General features: G+C 48.6%; 1 protein-coding gene across 2 annotated transcripts in view; it reads left to right on the forward strand.

The window, feature by feature from the left end:
* Positions 1-21,322, forward strand: part of LOC122386447 — a 101,421-nt gene extending 80,099 nt beyond the window's left edge. For both annotated transcript variants that reach the window (XM_043375629.1, XM_043375630.1), the window contains 4 exons: positions 18,599-18,733; positions 19,224-19,560; positions 20,078-20,220; positions 20,515-21,322. In XM_043375629.1, coding sequence (XP_043231564.1) covers positions 18,599-18,733; positions 19,224-19,560; positions 20,078-20,220; positions 20,515-20,591 — 692 coding nt within the window. In that variant the 3' untranslated portion in view covers positions 20,592-21,322. The remainder of the gene's footprint in view (positions 1-18,598; positions 18,734-19,223; positions 19,561-20,077; positions 20,221-20,514) is intronic.
* The last annotated feature ends 1,518 nt before the right edge of the window (positions 21,323-22,840 follow it).

Consider the following 22,840-nt stretch of genomic DNA (forward strand, 5'->3'; position numbering starts at 1 on the left):
CACAAAATTTCAAGTCTTAGGTCACCTTAGGTCAGGAGTTATTGAGGTCAAACTGAGGTCATGTTCGAGCGAAAATGAGCAAAAAACATGCAATCTTTAAACGCTCACCAAATCTACAGTTATCAAGCAATTTCAAAGTTCTTTATATGGTCTAGTAGACAAAAAGCGGCGCTACAAAACTGCTATCTCGGATTTTCAAAATTTTTGGTTTTTGACCAAAAAAAAATCAAAAAATTGATTTTTTTAGAAAAACTTTGAAAAAATCCAAAAATTTTCCGACTTTCGAAAAAACCGGAATATATGTGATAGTCCCAGCGCTCTTCTATATACATACCAAATTTCAGATCGATATCTCGTTTTTTGGCCAAGTTATAAAGAAAAAACTGTTCAAAAATGATGACGTCAAATTTTTGAACTCAATTTTTAGCAATTCTAGACCACGTACGGCAAAACAAAGACCACCATTGAACTCCCCGTGACGAGCTGCATCGATTTGATACCCATTTTATGCAAAAATATTAACTTTGAAATTTGACCTAATTTGACCTGACCTTGACCTGACCTTGACCTGACCTTGACCAAAATGTGATCTAAGCTGGCCCCAAAGGCTGCCTGACCCATATAATCGCATTTGTCATGTAAAATGGACCATAAAACATGTATCACACGACACTTTCATATTGTGACCCCCCCGTGACCTGACCTCTGTGACCTGACCTGGTATCAGTGACCTCAAATAGCAAAATATGTGTTTGAAGAACATTTCCCCATCGATGATTTTCAATGAAATGCATTTTACTCGATTTTACAACGCATTTCTTGAAGTGCCTGTAAACGGTGAAAATTGGACCTTTGACCTGACCTGTGACGTCATCGGTTTGACCTAGGTCAATAAAATTGGGTCACAAGGTAGTTCCCCGTTGGGGCTATCCAACGCCGTTTACCGCTTGTCGCTATGTTGCGTGGTTCTCGAGATCTTAGGGGGGGGGGGCCAAAATGCCCCCCCCCCCCAACCGGGCGCGTTGCTCGGCAGAGCCCAACGGGGCGCGGGTTAAAAATGAAGATGTTAGCGGCGTTTGAACTTTTGCCGTTTTTGAGGCGAAAATGACGAACATGACGTCACTAAAACGTCAATTTCTCAAAAATTTTCCGACGGATTTCGCTCAAATTTTCAGGGAACGTGTCAAATTGATGTAAGAAAAGGTACTGAAAGTTTGGCGGCGCTGTGCGCCGCCGTTTTTGAGATATCGCAAAAAATCGCGAGGGGGGGTAAAATTTACCCCCCCCAGCCCCGCGCGGGTTAAGGGGCCCATGGCCATAGCGGCCTCAAAGGCCCGTATGGAACCCCAGAGGCCGATGTGGGCTCTCAGAGGCCAGTGCGTGACGCCTAAGAGTATAAGCCATGGGTCCCCAGCCACACAACAAAATAGGGCCATCAGAGACCTTATAGGCTGATTGGGGACTAAATAGGGCCTCAATTTGGAGCCATCAGAGGTTAATGTGGGCCTCAGATGTCAGTGTGAGGCCCTTATAAGACTGACATTGGTCCTCAGAGACCGGCATCGATCCTTCAGAAGCCAGTACGGGGCCCTCAGAGGCACAAAAGGGTCAGTCTTGGATCTCAGAGGCAGAAAATGGGCCGTCAGAAACCGGTGTGGGACCTTTAAAGGTCGGTTTGTGCCCTCAGAGGCCAGTTAAAGGCCCTCAGAGATCAGTACAGGGCCTGAAAATGGCAGTTTGAGGCCATCAGAGGCCGACTTAGGCTCTCAAAGGCTAATGCGGGTCCTTGAGGCAAGGATGGGACCCTCAGGGTCCAATCCACCCTAAAAGACAGGCTTGGGCTGGTGTTGGACCCCAGAGTCCAGAAAAGGCCAAGTTGAGCCCTCAGAGCCGATGCAGGTTAGGGTGCATCAAACGCCCCGATGTCTTTAAATCGATCTGTCTGTTGATTCAATTTGTTCCACTAGTAGCACAATGACGCTGTGCAAAATTAACCCTCGCCCTGGCAGGGGGGGGGTCGATGCGACCCCCCCCCCTAAGGTTTTTCGAAGATGGCGTAAAAACGGCGGCGCGCAGCGCCGCCAAATTTGGCACAGCCTATGGGGCAACCTTTTTACATATGACCTGAAAATTTCAGGTCCGGATGACCTTGGGTCAGGTCACCAGGTCAGAAAAACCGGTACAAGGTCATGGTCAAATTTCAATTTTCTTTTTGCACCTGTCCAACTCACAGTTTTCGACTGATTTCTTTCAAACTTTCAGGATGTGCTAAGTTCACCGAGTTGTATAACATATATTCCGGTTTTTTTGAGGTCACTGACCTGAGGTCAGTTAGAGGTCATTACGTCGTAATGTTAAGCCTATGGGAAAATACTAAATTCGGAAAATACTGGAGATATCCGCTTCGTTCTATCACTTTTGTGCTTTGAAACCACGGTACTTAACAGCAGGTCACTTGGTGCTTCGTTGTTTGGTGTACTTATCCATGGGTCAGGTCAAATGAGGTCAACTGAGGTCAAATGACGTTTTTGCCAATAACTTGGCACATAATGACGCTAGAGCTTAAAAAATGGTACCATTGTGTTCCTGGTGATCAGCCGAATCGAATGATATGCGATATGATGCAGTTTGGTCAACTTGAACTTAATTTATTAATTTAAGTTTACTTAAAATTTAAGAAAAAACTTTAAGTACACTTAAGCAAGCTAAAAAGTATATCATTCGACGCGCCTTGACGTGCTGAGTTCACTGGTGCTTTTCTTTTTTCTCTATCTTTATTAGATCAAAAGTTATAAGCGAAAAACTTTTGGCCTGTTTTTAGCGAAATTTTTACATTTATACCCCCCAAAACCCCCCTAAATATTGACCTAGAGCAACCAAATTTGCACAGGGGCGAGAACTCCAGGGGGCCCACCTACCTACCAAATTTGGTGTTTCTAGGTGCCATAGGAGCCAATCGCGAGGGGGGGGTCGCATCGACCCCCCCCCCTGCCAGGCCGTGTTATGAAAAATGCCCTGCCAGGGCGAGGGTTAAAATTATATCGGATGCCATCTAGGGGGTCCGCATCAGCTATGAACATGCTTCATCACTTAGCCTCCCCTGATGTAGGGGGTTGGTGCGATAACTGTTGTTTTTGTCGCGATGGGTCGAAACACGTCTGATTAGGGAACTTTCATTTGGCTTATCTGACCTTTGATACTTTAGCCTGAACATTTGGCATTTGCTGCATTTTGACATCAGGTCAGGTCAGTGACCTATGACGTCATACACGAACCTCTCAATGGTCTAAAAATGTTGTATAGCTTCGCAGCGCTCTTAGAGTCGAGGAATCCTTTGCATGGAGATGGAACTTTCATTCAGGAAGTCATAAGCCTTTAAATTCCTACAACTGTTTACCTCGGATTTTCTTTTTCGTTAAGGTCGCCTGAGGTCAGGTCGGTCACGTGACCCCTCTGTTAACCCGCGCACCAACGGGGGGGGCGGATATCCGCCCCCCTGAGGTTTTTCGCAGATAGCGGGAAAACTGCGGCGCTACGCGCCGCGAAATTTGGTACGACTATTCTCTCATCAATTTTACACATGGTGTGCAAGTTTAAACCTCCTAGCTTTTAAGGTCAGGTCACCAGGTCACTTTGAATGACCCAACCTCAAGTCACTTTTTTGCCACTTTGTCACCGTGCCAGAGCTACAATAGATGTCGGAGGCCTTTGAAAGTCGCAGGATGTTATTAGGTCATTAGTAGCTACAATTTGTTCATCTCGGAATTTTGATATCGGTGACCTAAGGTCAGGTCAATTTCGCGACCTCCCCATTATAAGTCAATGGGGGAAAAATCAACTCCCTGTTTTTACCACTAAAACGGGTCGGAATGGCCCCATATACCATACATGACTTCATATATGATCAACCTTCACTACCTTGAGGTCTGTTTCGCTGTTGGGCAGCTGTAAGGTCATGTGACGTCATCAAAGGTCACCAAAGTTTTTTTTTGCCAATAACTCCGTACAGGAACAAGATACAGCCGCGCGGATGGTCTCATTGTGTTCAGCTCGTCAAGACGCATCGATTGATATGCATGATGACCTCGAGGTCACGTGACCTGAGGTCAACCTTTGACCTTGACCTTTCGAGGTCAACATATATATCATTCGATGCGGATTTACGAGAGGATCACGATGGTGCCCTTAGTTTGTTCCTATCTTGACTAATTCGAAAGTTATTCGAGAAAGACTCTCTCCTTATCTAGCGCCGCCATTTTGACTTTTTCGACCTTTGTGACGTCATTTTTGACCTGACCTGAAAATTGCCTCAGTAAAAATTGTAGACCTTGTCCGTGCGTATCCGATGCCGTTTACCGCTTGTCGTTATCTTGCTTCGAATTCGAGATCTCAGGGGGGGGGGGCGGTCATCCGCCCCCCCCGTCGGTGCGAAGTTGGCGCAGACCTCCGTCGGTGCGCGGGTTAACCCGGCAGTTGCTGGGGTATTTCGCCACCCACCGTTTGCTGGGGGGGGGGGGGCGTTAAACGCCCCCAGCCGATAACTCGAGAACCAATAGGCGCAGCGAAACGCACGAGGCGACAAACGAAAGAACGCGACGAGACGCTTCAGATGAGTACTTTAAAGTTGAATTTTGAGGTCACAGGTCAGGTCAAGGTCAGGTCAAACACCTAAAATCGGGCTTTCAGTAGCATGGACTTCAGGACTTTGCAATGGGCGCCTCTCGTCATAAACTCTGTCAAAACGGTGCACAATCCATCATATAAGGCCTACAAGAGTGTCAGCTCCATGCAGGGGTCAGTCAAGCATAGGTCAGGGTCAAGGTCAGGTCAACCGGGCAGGCACATATCCCCGAAAATCAAAACTGATATTCGCAGCCTGTGACACATGTTTTATGGGTAATTTGGGGCGTAGAACACGATGGTGACATTCATTTTATCATATGTGTACGTGTTTGGCTAAAAAAGTTCAATTTAAGAAATTCATGTATCATGGTCGTGAAGTAGTCACGAGAAATTGCCAAGATTCAGTTCAAGATTTTGGAAAATGCCGAACGATAATCAATAATCGAAGATAGCCATTTGATTCTCCATGGTATTGGCAGTCTAATGGCGTTTACGGCATGTCTATATGTCTATTCTGTGATTTTATATGATTTTTTGAACATATGCCGTTTTTGGTCGAAAACTCAGAAATCATGACGTCACTAAAACCTCGATATCTCAAAATTTTTCCGACCGATTTTTTTGAAACTTTGTCACAATAAACTTCAATCAATTCCCTACAGGTACCAAAAATTTGGCGCGCCCGTTTTTATGCTATGGCCCGGCGAAAAAAGTGGGGGCGTTTAACGCCCCCCCCCCCCCCAGCAACTCGCGGGTTAAAGCTCCATGGGTAGATACAGACAGGAACTGCTCAGTTAGCGCCAAATATGATCCAAATTTGTTTCAGGACTTGAAATCCTATTTTGTGCCCCGCTTCCATGGATTAATGCCTGGTCGAACTTGGACCATATGACGTCGTTTGACATCACTAAGAGTATTTGAGATCATCGATCGCGAGTTTTCCTCAATAAGCTCTAACCAAATTAAGCACGAAATAATAACTATAGATAGTTTCAGCCTGGCACACTGATACACATTAAGAAGCACAGTGTAGGACTTTTGTTTGAAAGGAAGACTGGGACAAATCGCTTCGTTAAGCTTCAATGAATTCGTTGGGTTTAGATCGGTTCGTGCATATTTTATGGTTTTGTGATTCAACGACATGACTTTGACACATCGATTCTGGGCTCGCAGAAGACGTACACCATAATGATCTCGCCTATTTGAAGCCCCAAATTCCTAGTTGACCATGGCAGCGTCAAAACCAAATGGAGTTAGTTTGTCACGCATGCAGCCCTGACAATGCCGGTTTCAGACGAACTCATGTTGAAGTAAATGTTAACACCAATATTATCGGTTTAGAGTGACTCGTATTTTGTAAGCGATTCGTGAGCAATTCTTATGTACATACTTTGATGAGCACGTCCTCGACGACAACTAGAGTGAGCCGCTCTTCCGTCGGTAATTGTTAGTCGACCTCGGGATGGATTAAGTCCATGTGGAGCGTTACAAGTCTTATTGGACTTTCATCCTTCACAGACAGGTGCATGCGACGTTGTCAACGACCTTGCGGTTTCAGTAGCGACGTCCAAATTTGATATCTTGGTTTTATTACCACCACTTGCGCTATTGAATGTTGCCGGGGCTTGGGCGCGGTCTTGCCGGGGTGTGACTGGCGATGATCATTCTGACTCGGTTTCCATATTTCTCCCATTGACCCAAAACAATAGGTCAAGACCACGTGAACGACATAATCTCGGGTGACCGGAATGGAATATTCGAGACATGCCAGTTGCTACTTTCTGATAGTTTTATCTCTTTGTGAAAAACCCTTCCCCGTGCGTCGAGTGGATGCAACGCCGAAGGTCGGCACATAGTTGTTGCACCAGACACTTGAACTGGACACATGGCCCAGAAAGACGGGAGAGAGCGCAGGTCCTTCAAAGAGCAGGCGCACTGACGTCAGCAGTAGCGATAAGCTCGTCTGATGATAGGAGCATCGTCTACTCATCTCGTAAGAGTGAACATTTAAGCGTTTGAGCGTTGAACACTTACAAAATATTTTTGGTGCCTTCGTAACATGTTTCGAAGCTGTCGGTGGTGGCTGACATCTACTATGGATAGCTGGCAGGACGCTCACTGGTTGACCTGGCCTGACCTGACCCGACCTGGCCTAAATGCATGACATCATCTGTGATCAAAACTGATATGAAATTCGTGATCAGGACCCCGAAAAAAATACATAACAACCTCACTTTACGAAGTTCTACCAGGTCCCGATTTTCCCGACTTTTGGTTCATTGACCTGACCTGGAAGGTCAACCAATGACCTAGGACCTTAAAATTGGACATCATCGGCTTCTTCCCGTTACGGGAAACACGCTAGTTTTTCCCGTGAAGCTGTTGCTTGAACAGAGACCGAACAGCGAGGGGGTCCAACGGACCCCCTCCCCTGTATGTTAGACGCAGACAAAACACTAATACGGGCGAGGGTTAAGACTCCTAGGTGAAGTCAGATACATTTCAGATTTATTTGGTGGACAGTTTTAGGGTATCACTTGCAATTATTAGCGATACCAAAAGACATTTTGGCCTAGGACTAATTTTAAATAATTTGTAAGAAAGTCCCATTAATGATTAAATTCATGAAATTTCGGTAACTTCAGGGTCGATGCGGACCCCCTAGATGGCCTCAGAAATTCTTGAAATTTGGCATGGTGGATACATTTAGGATACGTAACAAATAAATTTCGGTGACAGGGGGTTCGCAGAAATTTTTCGAAAAAGTGGGGCGTTTGATGCACCCTAATGCAGGTCCTTAACCCGGCAGTTGCTGGGGTATTTCGCCACCCACTGTTTGCTGGGGGGGGGGGGGGGCGTTAAACGCCCCCAGCCGATAACTCGAGAACCAATAGGCGCAGCGAAACGCACGAGGCGGCAAACGAAAGAACGCGACGAGACGCTTCAGATGAGTATTTTAAAGTTGAATTTTGAGGTCACAGGTCTGGTCAAGGTCAGGTCAAACACCTGAAATCGGACTTTCAGTAGCATGGACTTCAGGACTTCACAATGGGCGCCTCTCGTCATAAACTCTGTCAAAACGGTGCACAATCCATCATATAAGGCCTACAAGAGTGACAGCTCCATGTAGGGGTCAGTCAAGCATAGGTCAGGGTCAAGGTCAGGTCATCCGGGTAGGCACATATCCCCGAAAATCAAAACTGATATTCGCAGCCTGTGACACATGTTTTATGGGTAATTTGGGGCGTAGAACACGATGGTGAGCTAGTGATGTCAATTTCAGAAATTTTGGAAACCAATACCAAACCGATACCGACCAAAACCACTGAGAGTATACCAAAACCGAACCGATTTTCAGAAATAGGGGGAAATACCGACTAGATACCGAAATCAGGGAATTATCAAACAAATGCTTCAAACTTTCTCAAGACATATGATAACCCTTGAAAGGTACCTAATACTTTGAAATAAGGTAACAAAAACAAATCAGGCAATCTGTTAATTATTTGCATTGCAAAAAAACATTTATAACTTATTTTGTAACTATTAACAACTATTCAGGTCAGTTATTTTACTGGAATGTGGATTCAAGTCAACTGCATGAGGTGATAGGAAAATAATTTGAACCCTGAATCTTGTCCATGCCTGAACCATCAAACCTTCTTTCAATTCAAGTCATTCATTTCGAGTCCGGTCAAGACAGGGTTAACCCTATTAGTGGCAGGCTCCTGGCTACCCCCTATTAGTGGCAGGGGGGGGGGGGCTGTTTACGACCCCCCCTTGATATCTCGAGATCTAACCGGCCGATTTTCAAAATTCAAACGGCATTCGATTTCGCTCAACGTGATCTACATTTCTAAAAAAAATAAAAATTAAAAAATGTCAATAGGGGGGGTAGAGGGGGGTAAAACGGGCAAATTGCAGATACATTTTAAACTGTTTATCACGGCCAGGTTTCTGAACCAATCTTAACGCAACTTTTGCCGATCGATAGAGAATGAACCAGGAATTCACATGGATCCTAAAAATATGCATTTTCAAAAATCATAGGCGGATACAGATCATTGAGATTGGGGGTACACAAAAAGTATAGTAAATAAGGTTTTTGTTGGTACTGTTTCTAAAAAGGGTGGTAATGGTCTTGTTATGTTACAATTTTCTTATGAGAGAACGACTACAATTGTATTGGTCATGCATAGGCGGTGTCAGGGCACCTATGTTGGGAGGTAAAACATAACCCCCCTTTTTGGACGCCTGGATCCGCCTATTATAGCAAAAACGTGTCAAAAGAGGATGCACAATAACTGTATATGTTATCACATAATACCTTTCATTCACTGTTCGTAAAACTGGTGCAGCATCGGGATCTACGCCCAAATGACTCGCTTCACGAATAGGACCCCCCAATTCCCAGTGCTCTGGAGCCACCCCTGGTAAAGTTATGAACTTGAAATTTTCAGGGAATTTGCCCAATTTAGTTTTAGGAAAAGTCAGAAAATTTCAGCATCGTAGCTTCAGCGGTTTCGGAGATATTCCCGAAAAACCTGAGGGGTGGATAAAAACAACCCCCCCCCCCCTGCCACTAATAGGGTTAAGTGTGTTATCATGATCCAAAAGTGGTGACCCAATTGACAATGATGGGCTACACTTTGGGCTGGCTACACCATAAATGTAAACAAAGCCCATGATACCTACAGTTAAACCCAAGTAGCATGGTGATTGGTGACGATACTGACGCAGCCAATTTTTCTTCATAAACAAGTGTGTAACACAACAAAACTTGATAAATAATTACTTACGAGGCACACTGATAGATAGCAGACACCACTGTAATGATATCGCGATGAAATCTAAGTAAAATGTCCATAATTTTACGGAAGCATTGACAGACGTCACGTGTCATCTCTTCCATAATGGCGGCCTTACAGGCGGCGGCCATTTGCATTAATGATTTAACTGTATAAAATAAAGTTTTTCTTTTCTTTTTTGCTTAAGTCCACTTAAATCAAAATTCCTTGTATAACTTTTGACATCTTAAAATTAATTCAAGAAAGTTGTAGGCCGCTTTTGCTGAAACATGAAGCACCAGAAAAACATAGTTGTTCAATTATTTTCAATTAATTATTGAGCTATATCGGCTCCTCAACCTGGCGCAGCTGCGACATTGAAATGTTTTTAGATGTGTTCAGTTTTGAAACTGCTGTGTGCGAGTCAAGCCAAAAGCTAAGTGCTTATGATAAAATTGCTAGCGATCTGTATCTGTTGAGAGAGCAGGAAAGAGAACACTAATTGAAGAAAATAAATTATCCACAGGATCATGACAGCATCGCTCACTACAAGGCTTTTTGAAGTTCAGCGAAGTTCGCGAAGTTGGAGATTTGTGGGGTGATGCGGGTGACGATGAAGTGACAAATGCTGCCGGCCGGCCGGCCGGCCGGCCGTGGTCACGCTTTTGCGAGGCTTATATCTCAGCAACCACTTGACCGATTTACACGCGGTAATTTTTGTAGGGTAGCTTCATTCCTTCTACCAAGTATTGGACTATTCCTGATGCATGTGGGTGACCCCTTATGCACGTGCCACGTGCAAAACGAAGAGGTGTCCGTTTTGTAATTGTTGCAATATCTCGGTAACTACTTGGCCGATTGCGCTGAAAGTTGGCATGTAGGTAGGCACCCACTAGGCACTGCATATCCATGTGCCAGAGTTGGGGTGCTGCTGCACGTGCGCACGTGCAGGGGTCGATTCCAGATCTCGAGAACGGCTGGACCGATGGCGCTCAAATTTGGCACATGGGTAGGGACCGGTTAGTAGGGTGCCGTGCAAAAGTCAGTTGGGACCCATTTTGCACGTGCGCACGTGCAGGGTGCCGCTTCCAGATCTTGAGAACGGCTGGGCCGATTGTGCTCAAATTTGGCACATCGCTAGAGACCGGTTAGTAGGGTGCCGTGCATAAGTCAGCTGGAGGTACCCCCTCGAAATGTCGCACGTGCAAGGCTCACCCTCTCGCTTGCTCCGTTAGTCGCCCCAAAAGGCGTTATACTGGTTTTTTAGCTGAATTCGAATTTAGCAGCCATTTGAACATTTACGAAATAGTTTTGGTGCCTTCGTAACATGTTACGAAGCTGTCAGAGGCGGTTGACACGTAATACGAATACCCTTCACAACCCCTACCGGTTGACCTGACCTGACCTGACCCGACCTGGTCTAAATGCTTAACCCGCGCACCGACGGGGGGGCGAATATCCGCCCCCTGAGGTTATTCGCAAATAGCGGGAAAACCGCGGCGCGTAGCGCCGCGAAATTTAATATGACTATAACCTCATCAATTTTACACATGGTATGCAAGTTTGAACCTCCTACCTTTTAAGGTCAGGTCACCAGGTCACTTTGAATGACCCAACCTCAAGTCACTTTTTTGCAACTTTGTCACCGTGCCAGAGCTACAGTAGATGTCGGAGGCCTTTGAAAGTCGCAGGATATTATTAGGTCCTTAGTAGCTACAATTTGTTAATCTCGGAATTTTGATATCGGTGACCTAAGGTCAGGTCAATTTCGCGACCTCCCCATTATAAGTCAATGGGGGAAAAATCAACTCCCTGTTTTTACCACTAAAACGGGTCGGAATGGCCCCATATACCATACATGACTTCATATACAATCAACCTTCACTACCTTGACCCGCGCACCGACGGGGGTCTGCGCCAACTTAGTACCGACGGGGGGGGGGGGGGGCGGATGACCGCCCCCCCTGAGATCTCGAGAACGAAGCAAGATAGCGACAAGCGGTAAACGGCATCGGATACGCACGGACAAGGTCTACAATTTTTACAAAGGTCATTTTCAGGTCAGGTCAAAGATGACGTCACAGGGGTCGAAAAAGTCAAAATGGCGGCACTAGATATGGAGAGGGTTTTTCTCGAATAACTTTCGAAGTAGTCAAGATAGGAACAAACTAAGGGCATCATCGTGATCCTCTCGTCAATCCGCATCGAATGATATATATGTTGACCTCGAAAGGTCAAGGTCAAAGGTTGACCTCAGGTCACGTGATCTCGAGGTCATCATGTATATCATTCGATGCGTCTTGACGAGCTGAACACAATGAGACCATCCGCGCGGCTGTATCTTGTTCCTGTAAGGAGTTATTGGCAAAAAACCTTTGGTGACCTTTGATGACGTCACATGACCTTACAGCTGCCCAACAGCAAAAAAGACCTCAAGGTAGTGAAGGTTGATCGTATGTGAAGTCATGTATGGTATATGGGGCCATTCCGACCCGTTTTAGTGGTAAAAACAGGGAGTTGATTTTTCCCCCATTGACTTATAATGGGGAGGTCGCGAAATTGACCTGACCTTAGGTCACCGACATCAAAATTCCGAGATATACAAATTGTAGCTACTAATGACCTAATAACATCCTGCGACTTTCAAAGGCCTCCGACATCTACTGTAGCTCTGGCACGGTGACAAAGTTGCAAAAAAGTGACTTGAGGTTGGCTCATTCAAAGTGACCTGGTGACCTGACCTTAAAAGTTAGGGTAGTGAGCCTAAAATGAGTATAGTTTTACATTATCAGTTAAATATATTCAAAACTAGAAAGGGTGTGAATAATGGCTATATGGGACATTGACATTACGTGTTCTGACTACGACGTCCTATGTGGCACAACGGTGTCAGACGAGCGGTTGTTCTGTAATAATTGCATCTTCTGACCAATGTCGGCTATACTCGTTTTTTGCTCCTTCGCAAAAAATGAGTACAGTTGTTTCAACGCTCTATTGTGCCTAATCTGCTGGATTTGCGGCGCTGAAATTCGCCTGGAACGTGGATATGAAATCGGTGTTGCTAACAATATAAGTATTGAAATGTAAAAAAAAATCAAGAAAATGTATTACCGGTCGTTTCAATTTATTAAGACACATAGATGACTTGAGCAGACAACAACAAACACAACCGACAATGGCCACAACACCAACCACGGTCACAGTGGCGTGGCGAACGGGCACCGCCACATTTCCAAAAGCCTGCGTGAGCTTTACCCCCTCTACTTCGATCGAGTCGTCAGTTTGGTCACTTTTCGCTTCGCGGATGGCTTCTCGATCTTGTGCGACGAAGACCGCTTCTTTCCCTTCTCTTCGCGTTTCTTGGAGAGTTTCCTGTCCTGCTGTGACGACGGAGACTTCTTCCCTTTCTCTGCGCGCTTCGCCGCCTCCAGCTCGAGCCTCTGCAGAGAAGACTCTGACGTCAAGACCTCGCCGCTCTTGTTTTGAACTCGGCTGCGGCGTTTCGTCTTGTTGGCCAGGGCCGCCTTCGTCTCACTTGACTGTTCCGGACTGAGAACACTGAGCACAGCATCCTGGAGCGCCTCATCAGGTGACGGGATGTCATCACGTGACGTGCTCCCGGGTCCCACCATCCGGCTGCGAACCTTCTCAGCGTCGACTGGGAACAGACCCGAGCCGCGGAATCCGGCCACGGCGTGGACCGGATCCAGTTCCTTCCACAGCTGGGAGATGAGAGTCGGGAACACCGACTTGTCGACAGCGACGAGTCGTGACTCACGCTGCCACCGCTTCAGGATTTGCGCCCAGGCGACCTTGACCGGCTTGAACACGGCGACGTCGAGAGGCTGGATGGCGTGACTGGTGTGTGGCGGAAGACATACCACCGTGATGTTGTTGTCCTTCGCAAGCGCTGCTGTCCGATACGTCATGTGGGATCCGTGACCGTCATAGACGAGCACTGTGGGCTGACCATCATGCTTCTTGGTGATCTCTGGGACGAAGATGGTCTGGAACCAGCTCTCGAATATGTTGCCCTCCATCCAGCCTGACGGTGTCGTCCCATAGGCCGTTCCTGGCGGTCCGCCACGCATCCACGAGTCAAAGGGCTCACGTTTGGCCTTGTAGACGACGAAGGGTGGGAAGTAGTTTCCAGTGGCGTTCACGCAGAAGAGGACGCTGTATGTCGCCTTACCACAGCTGGCCGTCTTCAGGTAGGCGTCACGGGACTTGCTGGGGACGATGACCCTTGTCGAGCGCGGATCGGTCGAGAGTCCCGTCTCATCGAGGTTGTAGATGTTGTCCGGCTTGTCCTCGAGTCCCAGGTCGACGAGCACCCTGTTGTACATGGAGAAGAAGGCGCCAACCACTTCCTCTGTCAGAGACTTGGCACGAGTGATGGTGAGGATCTCCGGTTTGCGCGACGCGAGGACACCGGCGTGACGAGCCTTGAAACGTGACAGCCAGAAGCGGGTGGGCCTGTTGTCCTTCCACTGCGTCTCTCTGCCGAGGTTGTTCAGGAACTGCTGGACCAGATCGCAGATGTCACTGGTGTCCAGTGGAAATGCTTGGCGGGCGAGGTAAGCGAGGATTTCCACCAGCTTGTCCTCTTCGGTCCTCGTCAGCACCGTCGGTCGCCCAGAGCCAGTGGAGCCGGTGACGTTGATGCCGAAGATGTGACGGCGGAGCGTCTCGTACGGCACGCCGGTGTCCTTGGCTGCCTTGTAGACGGTGAATCCATCCGCGACGAGCTTCTTCGCTCTGCCCAGATCTTCCTCCGTGTACTTCGGCATGACAATTGGTGCCACCTGACAAAAAAGAGGTCATTGTTTAATAATTCGTGCCAGGAATGTGCGCGTTTACACCAGTGCTTTTGAATCAATGACGACGATACTCGGCAGGCAGAGGCCCGCAGCTCAGGTCGGCAGGTCCTTCAGCAGGTCCTGTATGACCAAACATTACCCAATATATCAAGAGTTCTGAGGGCATACTAAATTGCGAACCGCTACAAACCAGAATGATTACCTGATATAATTTTTTTTTTTTAAAGTTGAAATCAGATTGTAAGCAATACACAACAAATTATCACTGAAGGAGAATCCAAGACTAATGCCATTCAAAACTCACCAGTTTTTGCCGTATGCCAGCAGGACACGCGCATGAGACGACGATCAGTGCAAAAAGGACGCGAAAAGCTCAGCCGACCCTCGGAGTCACCTCTGTCGCCGGAAACGCCTCCTGATTGGTCGAGCCGGTGCTGGTCACGTGACAGGTCACAGTGCCATTTCCGGTGACTCCCGATTGGTGGAGAGGGCACTGGTGGTCGCAGATCACATGACGTCACATCCGGTTGTACGGTATTTCGCCAAAATGGCCAGGAGTAGATAAAGCAATTAATGTCACCGCTTAACTATAAAAAATAAAATAATAATAAAAAATAAAGGAAAATGAAAAAGGAAAAAAAGATCGGTGACTGAAGCTCAAGCAAATGAGAATCGACCGAAACGAGTTCCAACGCTTACCGTATCGCGCTTACAGATACGCTGCAGCGTCAGTCATTGTGGCCATCGAAGATGGCCGGTAGATCGTAATCATAACCAAAATAATCCCGGAAATGTCTTTGGGGGCGATATTTAGCAGGCGGTGGAGTAGCCATGCTCAAATTCACACTTTTCATACTATACTCATTTTTTGCAACACTTTGTGGAACTATACTCATTTTATAGAAATTTACAAATGCTAAAATTTTTGCATTACGCTTTCGAATTTTCGATTATTTTTTACGGCTGCCAGCAAGCTCAGTGCATGAGACAAACAGCTGAAAAGGTAAAATTATTTCAGCAGTGCACATATTTTCACCAGGCTTCACTTTTTAGCATGTACTTTTTGTGACATTTTTGAAAAAAGCATTCAATCATTTTTTCAGACCAAAGTCGCTTGACATTTGGCGATGGACGTATTTGCAACTGTTGCAGTAGACCTTCGGACGCACTGTGTATTTTTTCTTATTTTTGTTCAAAATAACTTTGGCGTAATGCACATTTTCCAAAACTATACTCATTTTTTGCGTATACTCATTTTAGGCTCACTACCCTAGGAGGTTCAAACTTGCACACCATGTGTAAAATTGATGAGAGAATAGTCATACCAAATTTCGCGGCGCTACGCGCCGCGGTTTTCCCGCTATCCGCGAAAAACCTCAGGGGGGGGGGGCGGATATCCGCCCCCCCCGTCGGTGCGCGGGTTGAGGTCTGTTTTACTGTTGGGCAGCTGTGAGGTCATGTGACGTCATCAAAAGTCACCAAAGGTTTTTGGCCAATAACTCCGTACAGGAACAAGATACAGACGCGTGGATGGTCTCATTGTGTTCAGCTCGTCAAGACGCATCGAATGATATACATGATGACCTCGAGGTCACGTGACCTGAGGTCAACCTTTGACCTTGACCTTTCGAGGTCAACATATATATCATTCGATGCGGATTGACGAGAGGATCACGATGATGCCTTTAGTTTGTTCCTATCTTGACTAATTCGAAAGTTAATCGAGAAAAACTCTCTCCATATCTAGCGCCGCCATTTTGACTTTTTCGACCCCTGTGACGTCATCTTTGACCTGACCTGAAAATGACCTTTGTAAAAATTGTAGATCTTGGCCGTGCGTATCCGATGCCGTTTACTGCTTGTCGCTATCTTGCTTCGTTCTCGAGATCTCAGGGGGGGGGGGGGGCGGTCATCCGCCCCCCCGTCGGTGCGAAGTTGGCGCAGACCCCCGTCGGCGCGCGGGTTAAAACATCATCTCTGATCAAAACTAACACTATATTCGTGATCAGCACCCCGGAAAACCACATAGCAGCCACACTTTACGACTTTCTAACAGGTCCCGATTGCGAATAAAAATATTTTTCGGGTCATTGACCTGACCTGGAAGGTCACCCGATGACCTAGGACCTTAAAATTGGGTATCATCGGCTTCCTCTCGTGACGGGGAACACGCTCGTTTTTTCCGTGAAGCTCTAGCTTGATCAGGGGCCAAACGCAAGGGGGGGGGGGGTCGTGCCGCCGAAGGACGCAATGGCCTGTGCCGGCGAGGGTTAAAATTGGGTATCATCGGCTTCCTCTCGTCACGGGCAACACGCTTGTTTTTTTCCGCGAAGCTCTAGCTCGATCAGGAGCGAAACGGCAAGGGAGGTCCAACGCCCCCCCCCCCCCTCCTATACGTTCGCGGCTGGAAAAACACCAATACAGGGGATGGTTAAAGGCCGGCATCGGGTCTTCAGAATCCAGTGCGGGGCCCTCAGAGGCTAATATGGGCCTTTACAGGCCAGCATGGGGCCTCAGAGGTCAGTGTGGGACCCTCAAAGACCGGCATGGGTCAGCAGGGTAGCGCACTACAAGGCCAAGGATGTATTACCTACAAGTAGATTAAGGTCAATAAAAGCCGTATTTAGATCAAGAGGACGCGCCAAGAGTAAGCTGACCATGCCTCCTAAAAAGAGGCAGCGAGCATCACCTACCTATTCGATTTCTGGTTCAAGGAGCAATCATAGTAAGTTTAACTCTGCACATTTGCAGTCTTCTTAAAATTTTAAATGTATGTAGACTAGAGATGTCAATCGGATACCAACTTTTTGGTACCTATACCGATACAAAACCGATACCAACTTGGTATTTGGTATTTTGATCCTAATGTTGTTGGTATTTTGTTGGTATTACGAATCCGGCTAATGTATAAGAGGATACGAATTCGGTAAAAAGTTGGTATTTCCCTCATGTTCCCAAGTTGGTTTGGTTTCGGTATTTTTCATGGTTTTGGTTGACATTTGGTTTGGTATCGGTATCCTGATTTTCCGTTATTGATATCACTAATGTAGACAATAGGCATACCTATTACCTTTAAGGTGAAATACACACGAAATACCATATCACACACGACAAACGTTAAACTATAAATGGCACAGTTGGTTGACTGTGAAAGTGACATAGGCCTTAAAGGGACTGCCCCACCTTTGCATTAGTTCTGAGTTGAGATAGCCAAGTTGGCGGCCAGGTTCAGAAACCACTATAATCCTGGTCGCAATATCCTCAGTTTCGTGGTGTTAAAGAAATTCGTTCCCTTCATTTGAAAAGTGGGCCTTAGCTAAGGTCCTATCTCTTAACTATTAACGGCCATTTGATGACGTCATCAGCCGTCTCACGCGTTCGACCTGTTTTACGAATAAGTTGAAATCGGCGCCGGGGAAATCTTGTTACTTGTTATTGTATGAGCCGCGTCATATTTGAGAGCAAATACCTATATTTGCTGCCAAATTTCCTCCACATTGACATGAAGTAAATCCTTCATTACGTCACGGATCCGATCTAAATGACGTCACGATGAAATATAAAAGTCGCAATATCTCAAAAAGTATACAATGAAAACGCGTAAAAACTTGCAGAATTCGTCACAATATCATGAGTAACATTTCCGAATCCTAAATGGTACTTTTTTAAAGGTGGGATAGTCCATTTAACCCCCCCCCCCCCAGTCGCAGGTGAAAATGGTTGCACCCCAACACAAGTGACTGGATCTGCCCTTGGGCAGGGGAGCGGCGAAAAATTTTGCCCACCCAGTGAAAAATCCTTAAAGGAGGCCCTGTGTAACGTCATGGGGTGATTTTAAGTTGAGGCACTGGCGATAGTTGCATTGTCACAAGCAACAAATTTCCAAACAAACGTAATGAGTATTAATCGACGACTGACACTGAATGACTACATAGAGAGCTCGCTGACGACGAGTCTGAGCAGACTGACGAGACTGACTGGCCGGCGGCCGCGGCCCTGGCGCGGCGGTTATACAGAGTATAGGTGGCGCCACGATCGCAGGCGGCCAGCACAGGAATGCAGGCATTGTTACAATTAGAGAGCAAGTATTTCAAGGGGAATAATTATTAGATATAGTGCAACCAATGAGAGTAGCATAAGTAGTTTCATAGACTACTGTATTACGCATATACTTATCGCATATACGTATTATGTTCATATTCACATTCCACATATGACTGCTGCTGCTGCTAAAAAATTGCTGTGCGGCCGGTCGTCTGTTTCAGTGCTGACTATGTCAGTGTCTGACATTCTGGTGTCAGTGGTGCAGCAGGGAGCTGGCGGCAGCTCTGTCCGACTGCAGTCAGCTGACACAGCTGTGTCCGACAGGGCCGGAGGTGACGGAGCCGAGGTGGCCGGAACGGTACTGGGGCGGTCTGTCAGTGTCGCTCCAGGGGGTGGCTGCCGACACCATCAGTCACCTGGCTGACCTGGGACGGACGGTCAGAGTACTGGAGATATACGGTGAGCAGCGGCAGCACGGACAGGCCGCTGTGATATACGAGCTAAGAGAATGGCGGACACCGAGTAACGGTGTGCCGTTGTCGGACCTTATGGAGACAGGTGTGATACATAGCCAATGTGCTTTGTGAAACAATGAAGCCAATTGAGCTCCAAAATGGAGAACTGTTCAGTCAGTGACATATTCCCTCATAGTTAGTTGAACAACATATTGCGATTGTAATGCAATGTTCAATGCACTTCATTGCATTGGCTGAACTGATTGCATATCCATAGATAACATGAACATTCATGTTATCATGTTCATTCATTCATGTTATCACATTCATTCATGTTTATATGGCATATCATATAGTACCACTGTTATATCATGGCTTACGGTGTCCATAAAACCATGCGAATTGATAGCTGTTTGATGTTTCGTTTTTTCCATATATTGACATATATTTCTGCCAAATGATCCTGTCTGTATGTGTGTCTGTGTGTTTTCCAGACTGTTCTGATCTCACGGGCGGCAGCCTGGAGCCCCTCACCAGGTGCCCTGGGCTGCGGGGTCTCACCCTGTCCGGCGGCGTCCCTGACACCGTGAGCCTGGAGCCCCTCACCAGGTGCCCTGTGCTGCGGGAACTCACCCTGTCCGGCGGCGTCCCTGACGCCGTGAGCCTGAAGCCCCTCACCAGGTGCCCTGAGCTGTGGGTTCTCACCCTGTCCGGCGGCGTCCCTGACACCGTGCTGGACAGTCTCAGCGGCTGCCCCAGGCTGTGGAGACTTACACTGGGGGACCGCCAGCGGCCGGCAGAGACGGCCTTCACAGCAGCAGCGGTCACCAGGTCAGTCAGCAGACACTGGCGAGGGGTGTCCTGTCAGACAAAATGACACTGACACTGACACACTGACACTGACACACTGACACTGACACACTGACACTGACACACTGACACTGACACACTGACACTGACACACTGACACTGACACAATGACACTGACACACTGACACTGACACACTGACACTGACACCGATACTGACATACTGACACTGGCACACTGACACTGACACACTGACACTGACACACTGACACTGACACACTGACACGCTGACACTGACACTAAAACACTGATATTGACACACTGACACTAACACACTGACACACTGACACTGATACACTGACACTGACACTGATACACTGACACACTGACACTGACACTGACACACTGACACTGACGCATTGTCACTGACTCCAACACACTGACACTTAACTACTGACACACTGACACTGACTCGTACGTCCGGCCGGCTGGTGCCGCTGTGTTTGTGTGTGACGGCTCTACTGCTCTGCTCTGTTACAGACTGGTGAAGTCGTGTCGGAAGCTGTGGTCGCTGTACCTTCACTGCACGGCAGACACCACCCGGGCCGTGCTGACCGCCCTGAAGGAGGCGGACCTGCGGGACAGTGATGGCCGGCCCCGTACCATCGATCTCCATGTCCCCGGTAGGTGAGAGGGCGCCGCGCGCCGCGCCTCTGACCAGTCAGTCCCTCACAACAGACGCTGCACGGCGCCACCGGCCTCTCAGACACACACACACTCGACCACCGCCGCTGGCCGCGTCACGGACGGTGACGTGACGCGTCACGGCCACCACGGCCGACGGTGACGTCACGTCAGCCGTCTGTCCTGTGTGTGACGTCACTGGCCGGCGGTGTGTGGACATGGCTGTACCGCTGTCTGTGTGTCTGTCTGTGTGTGAGGTGGCCACCTCAGACGTGTCTCTGCTCTGTCCACAGAGGAGCTGTACGATCAGCTGAAGAGCCAGGAAGGCGATGGGGTCGAAGTGTATGAGTGGGAGGATTGGATGCGCTGAACTACCGACCGTGCAGTGATGAGCTGACTGCAGAGAGGCCGAGCCAGTCGGCCGGGGCCGCCAGCTGACTGCTGCCGTGTGGGCTGCACCAGCCGGCACTGAGAGCGGCGCCGGTCAGCCGGCACACGGCCCCCGTGTCCGCTCTAGTGTAGTCATGTAGTAGTAGTAGTAGTAGTGTAGATGTAGTAGTAGCACACTGATATGATTTAGTTGGTATTTATCGGGTGGGTATTGTGGGTAATTGGACGGGATATGTGATGAAGTGGGTAATTACCGGGTGGGTGTTGTGGGTAGTTGGCTGGAAGGATGTGACCTGGTGGGTAATTACCGGGCGGGTATTGTGGGTAATTGGACAGTGAAAAGTGATGTGACTGAGTGTAGAAACTGATCGTGACATTGCGATATTTTGTATATAGAACCCACATCTTAGCTTAGCTGTATAAATGGGGGCACTCCCGGACCGTCCGACTCGGTTCACCGCGCCTGGTCCCGGCGGCACTGCCGGCCTCGGTCACGTGACCGTCCCCCGGTGGAGTCGGACGGCTCGGTCACGTGACCGCCGTGCCGGCTCGGCTCGGCGGGCAGTCGGACGGGGACGCTGTCTCACCGGGCACCGAGGTGCACAGTAGTGATGTCAATTACAGAAAATCAGAATACCGATACCTAACTAAATACCAACGAAAATCCCGGGAAAATACCGAAACCAAACCAACTTGGGAAAATGAGGGAAATACCAACTTTTACCGATTTCTTAGCCTCTTATACATTAGCGAGGGTTTATGATACCAACAAAATACCAAACACATTACGATTGAAATACCAAGTACCAAGTTGGTATCGGTTTGGTATCGGTATACCAAAACGTTGGTATCCGATTGACATCTCTAGTGCACAGCGCGCCATGTCGAGCGCTCTGGATGCGTGCTGTGACACTCACACGGACAGGTATATATCAATATACTACTGGATAGGCCGTCCGAGCTGTATAGGCGGTGTCAGCTGAGACGGCGGCTCACAGCCGCGCCCGCCCGGCCGCTCCGGCAAGCGGGTGTCTGTTCTGCTCTCTGTCTACTATACATACACGAGAGGAGACGCTTGAGCTGTATCATATATGTAGCCCTCAATAAACCAATGAGCAGTGTGCCGAGTGTTTGTCCGGCTGCACCGTCCGCCCCGCCCCGCTGTGAACCGTCATTTTCCGCCCCGCTCCGCTGTGAACCGTCATTTTCCGCCCCGCTCCGCTGTGAACCGTCATTTTCCGCCCCGCTCCGCTGTGAGCCGTCATTTTCCGCCCCGCTCCGCTGTGAACCGTCATTTTCCGCCCCGCTCCGCTGTGAACCGTCATTTTCCGCCCCGCCCCGCGCGGTCACAGACAGTCCGCCCCGGCGGAGCGGAGCGGCAGTCTCCGTACACCGTCTCCGTACCCGTCATATACGGACCGTACAGCGGCCGTACACACTGCAGTGACACTGCAGTGACACAAACACGGAGACACATGGAGACACCTCGACACGGACATACACAGAGGCACCTCGACACGGACACACACGGTCCAGCGAAACATGTGATGAGTGAAGGTAAGAACTACTCGACTGATGTGGTATTATAATCAGCACCAAGTCCCCCCGTCCCGGCCATACAGCGGTGCGGCGCGGCTGCAGAGCTGTCTGCCGACTGGTGCGGTGCCGCCGGCCGTGGCCGCTCGTCTGTCGGCGGCCCGGACTGCAGCCGGTGGCCGAGCTGCCGGTCCCGGCGACTCGCTGCCGGCTGGGCTGACCGCCGTCAGTCACCTGAGCGGTGCTGGCCGGCCCGAGCCGGGGCTGCGGCGCGCCGCGGCACCTCAGCGACGCACCCTCTGGGACACTGAGCGGCGCGCACCGGTGGGACTGTCTCTGCCGACTGTCCCCACCCCAGGAGTGGGACCGGTGGGACTGTCTCTGTCGACTGTCCACACCCCATGAGTGGGACCGGTGGGACTGTCTCTACCGACTGTCCCTACCCCATGAGTGGGACCGGTGGGACTGTCTCTGCCGACTGTCCCCACCCCATGGAGTGGGACCAGTGGGACTGTCTCTGCCGACTGTCCCTACACCATGAGTGGGACCGGTGGGACTGTCTCTGCCGACTGTCCCTACCCCAGGAGTGGCACCAGTGGGACTGTCTCTGCCGACTGTCCCTACCCCATGAGTGGGACCGGTGGGACTGTCTCTGCCGACTGTCCCTACACCATGAGTGGGACCGGTGGGACT

Source organism: Amphibalanus amphitrite, unplaced genomic scaffold, assembly GCF_019059575.1.
Source record: "Amphibalanus amphitrite isolate SeventyFive unplaced genomic scaffold, NRLGWU_Aamphi_draft 000251F_arrow, whole genome shotgun sequence".
NCBI lineage: Eukaryota > Metazoa > Arthropoda > Thecostraca > Balanomorpha > Balanidae > Amphibalanus > Amphibalanus amphitrite.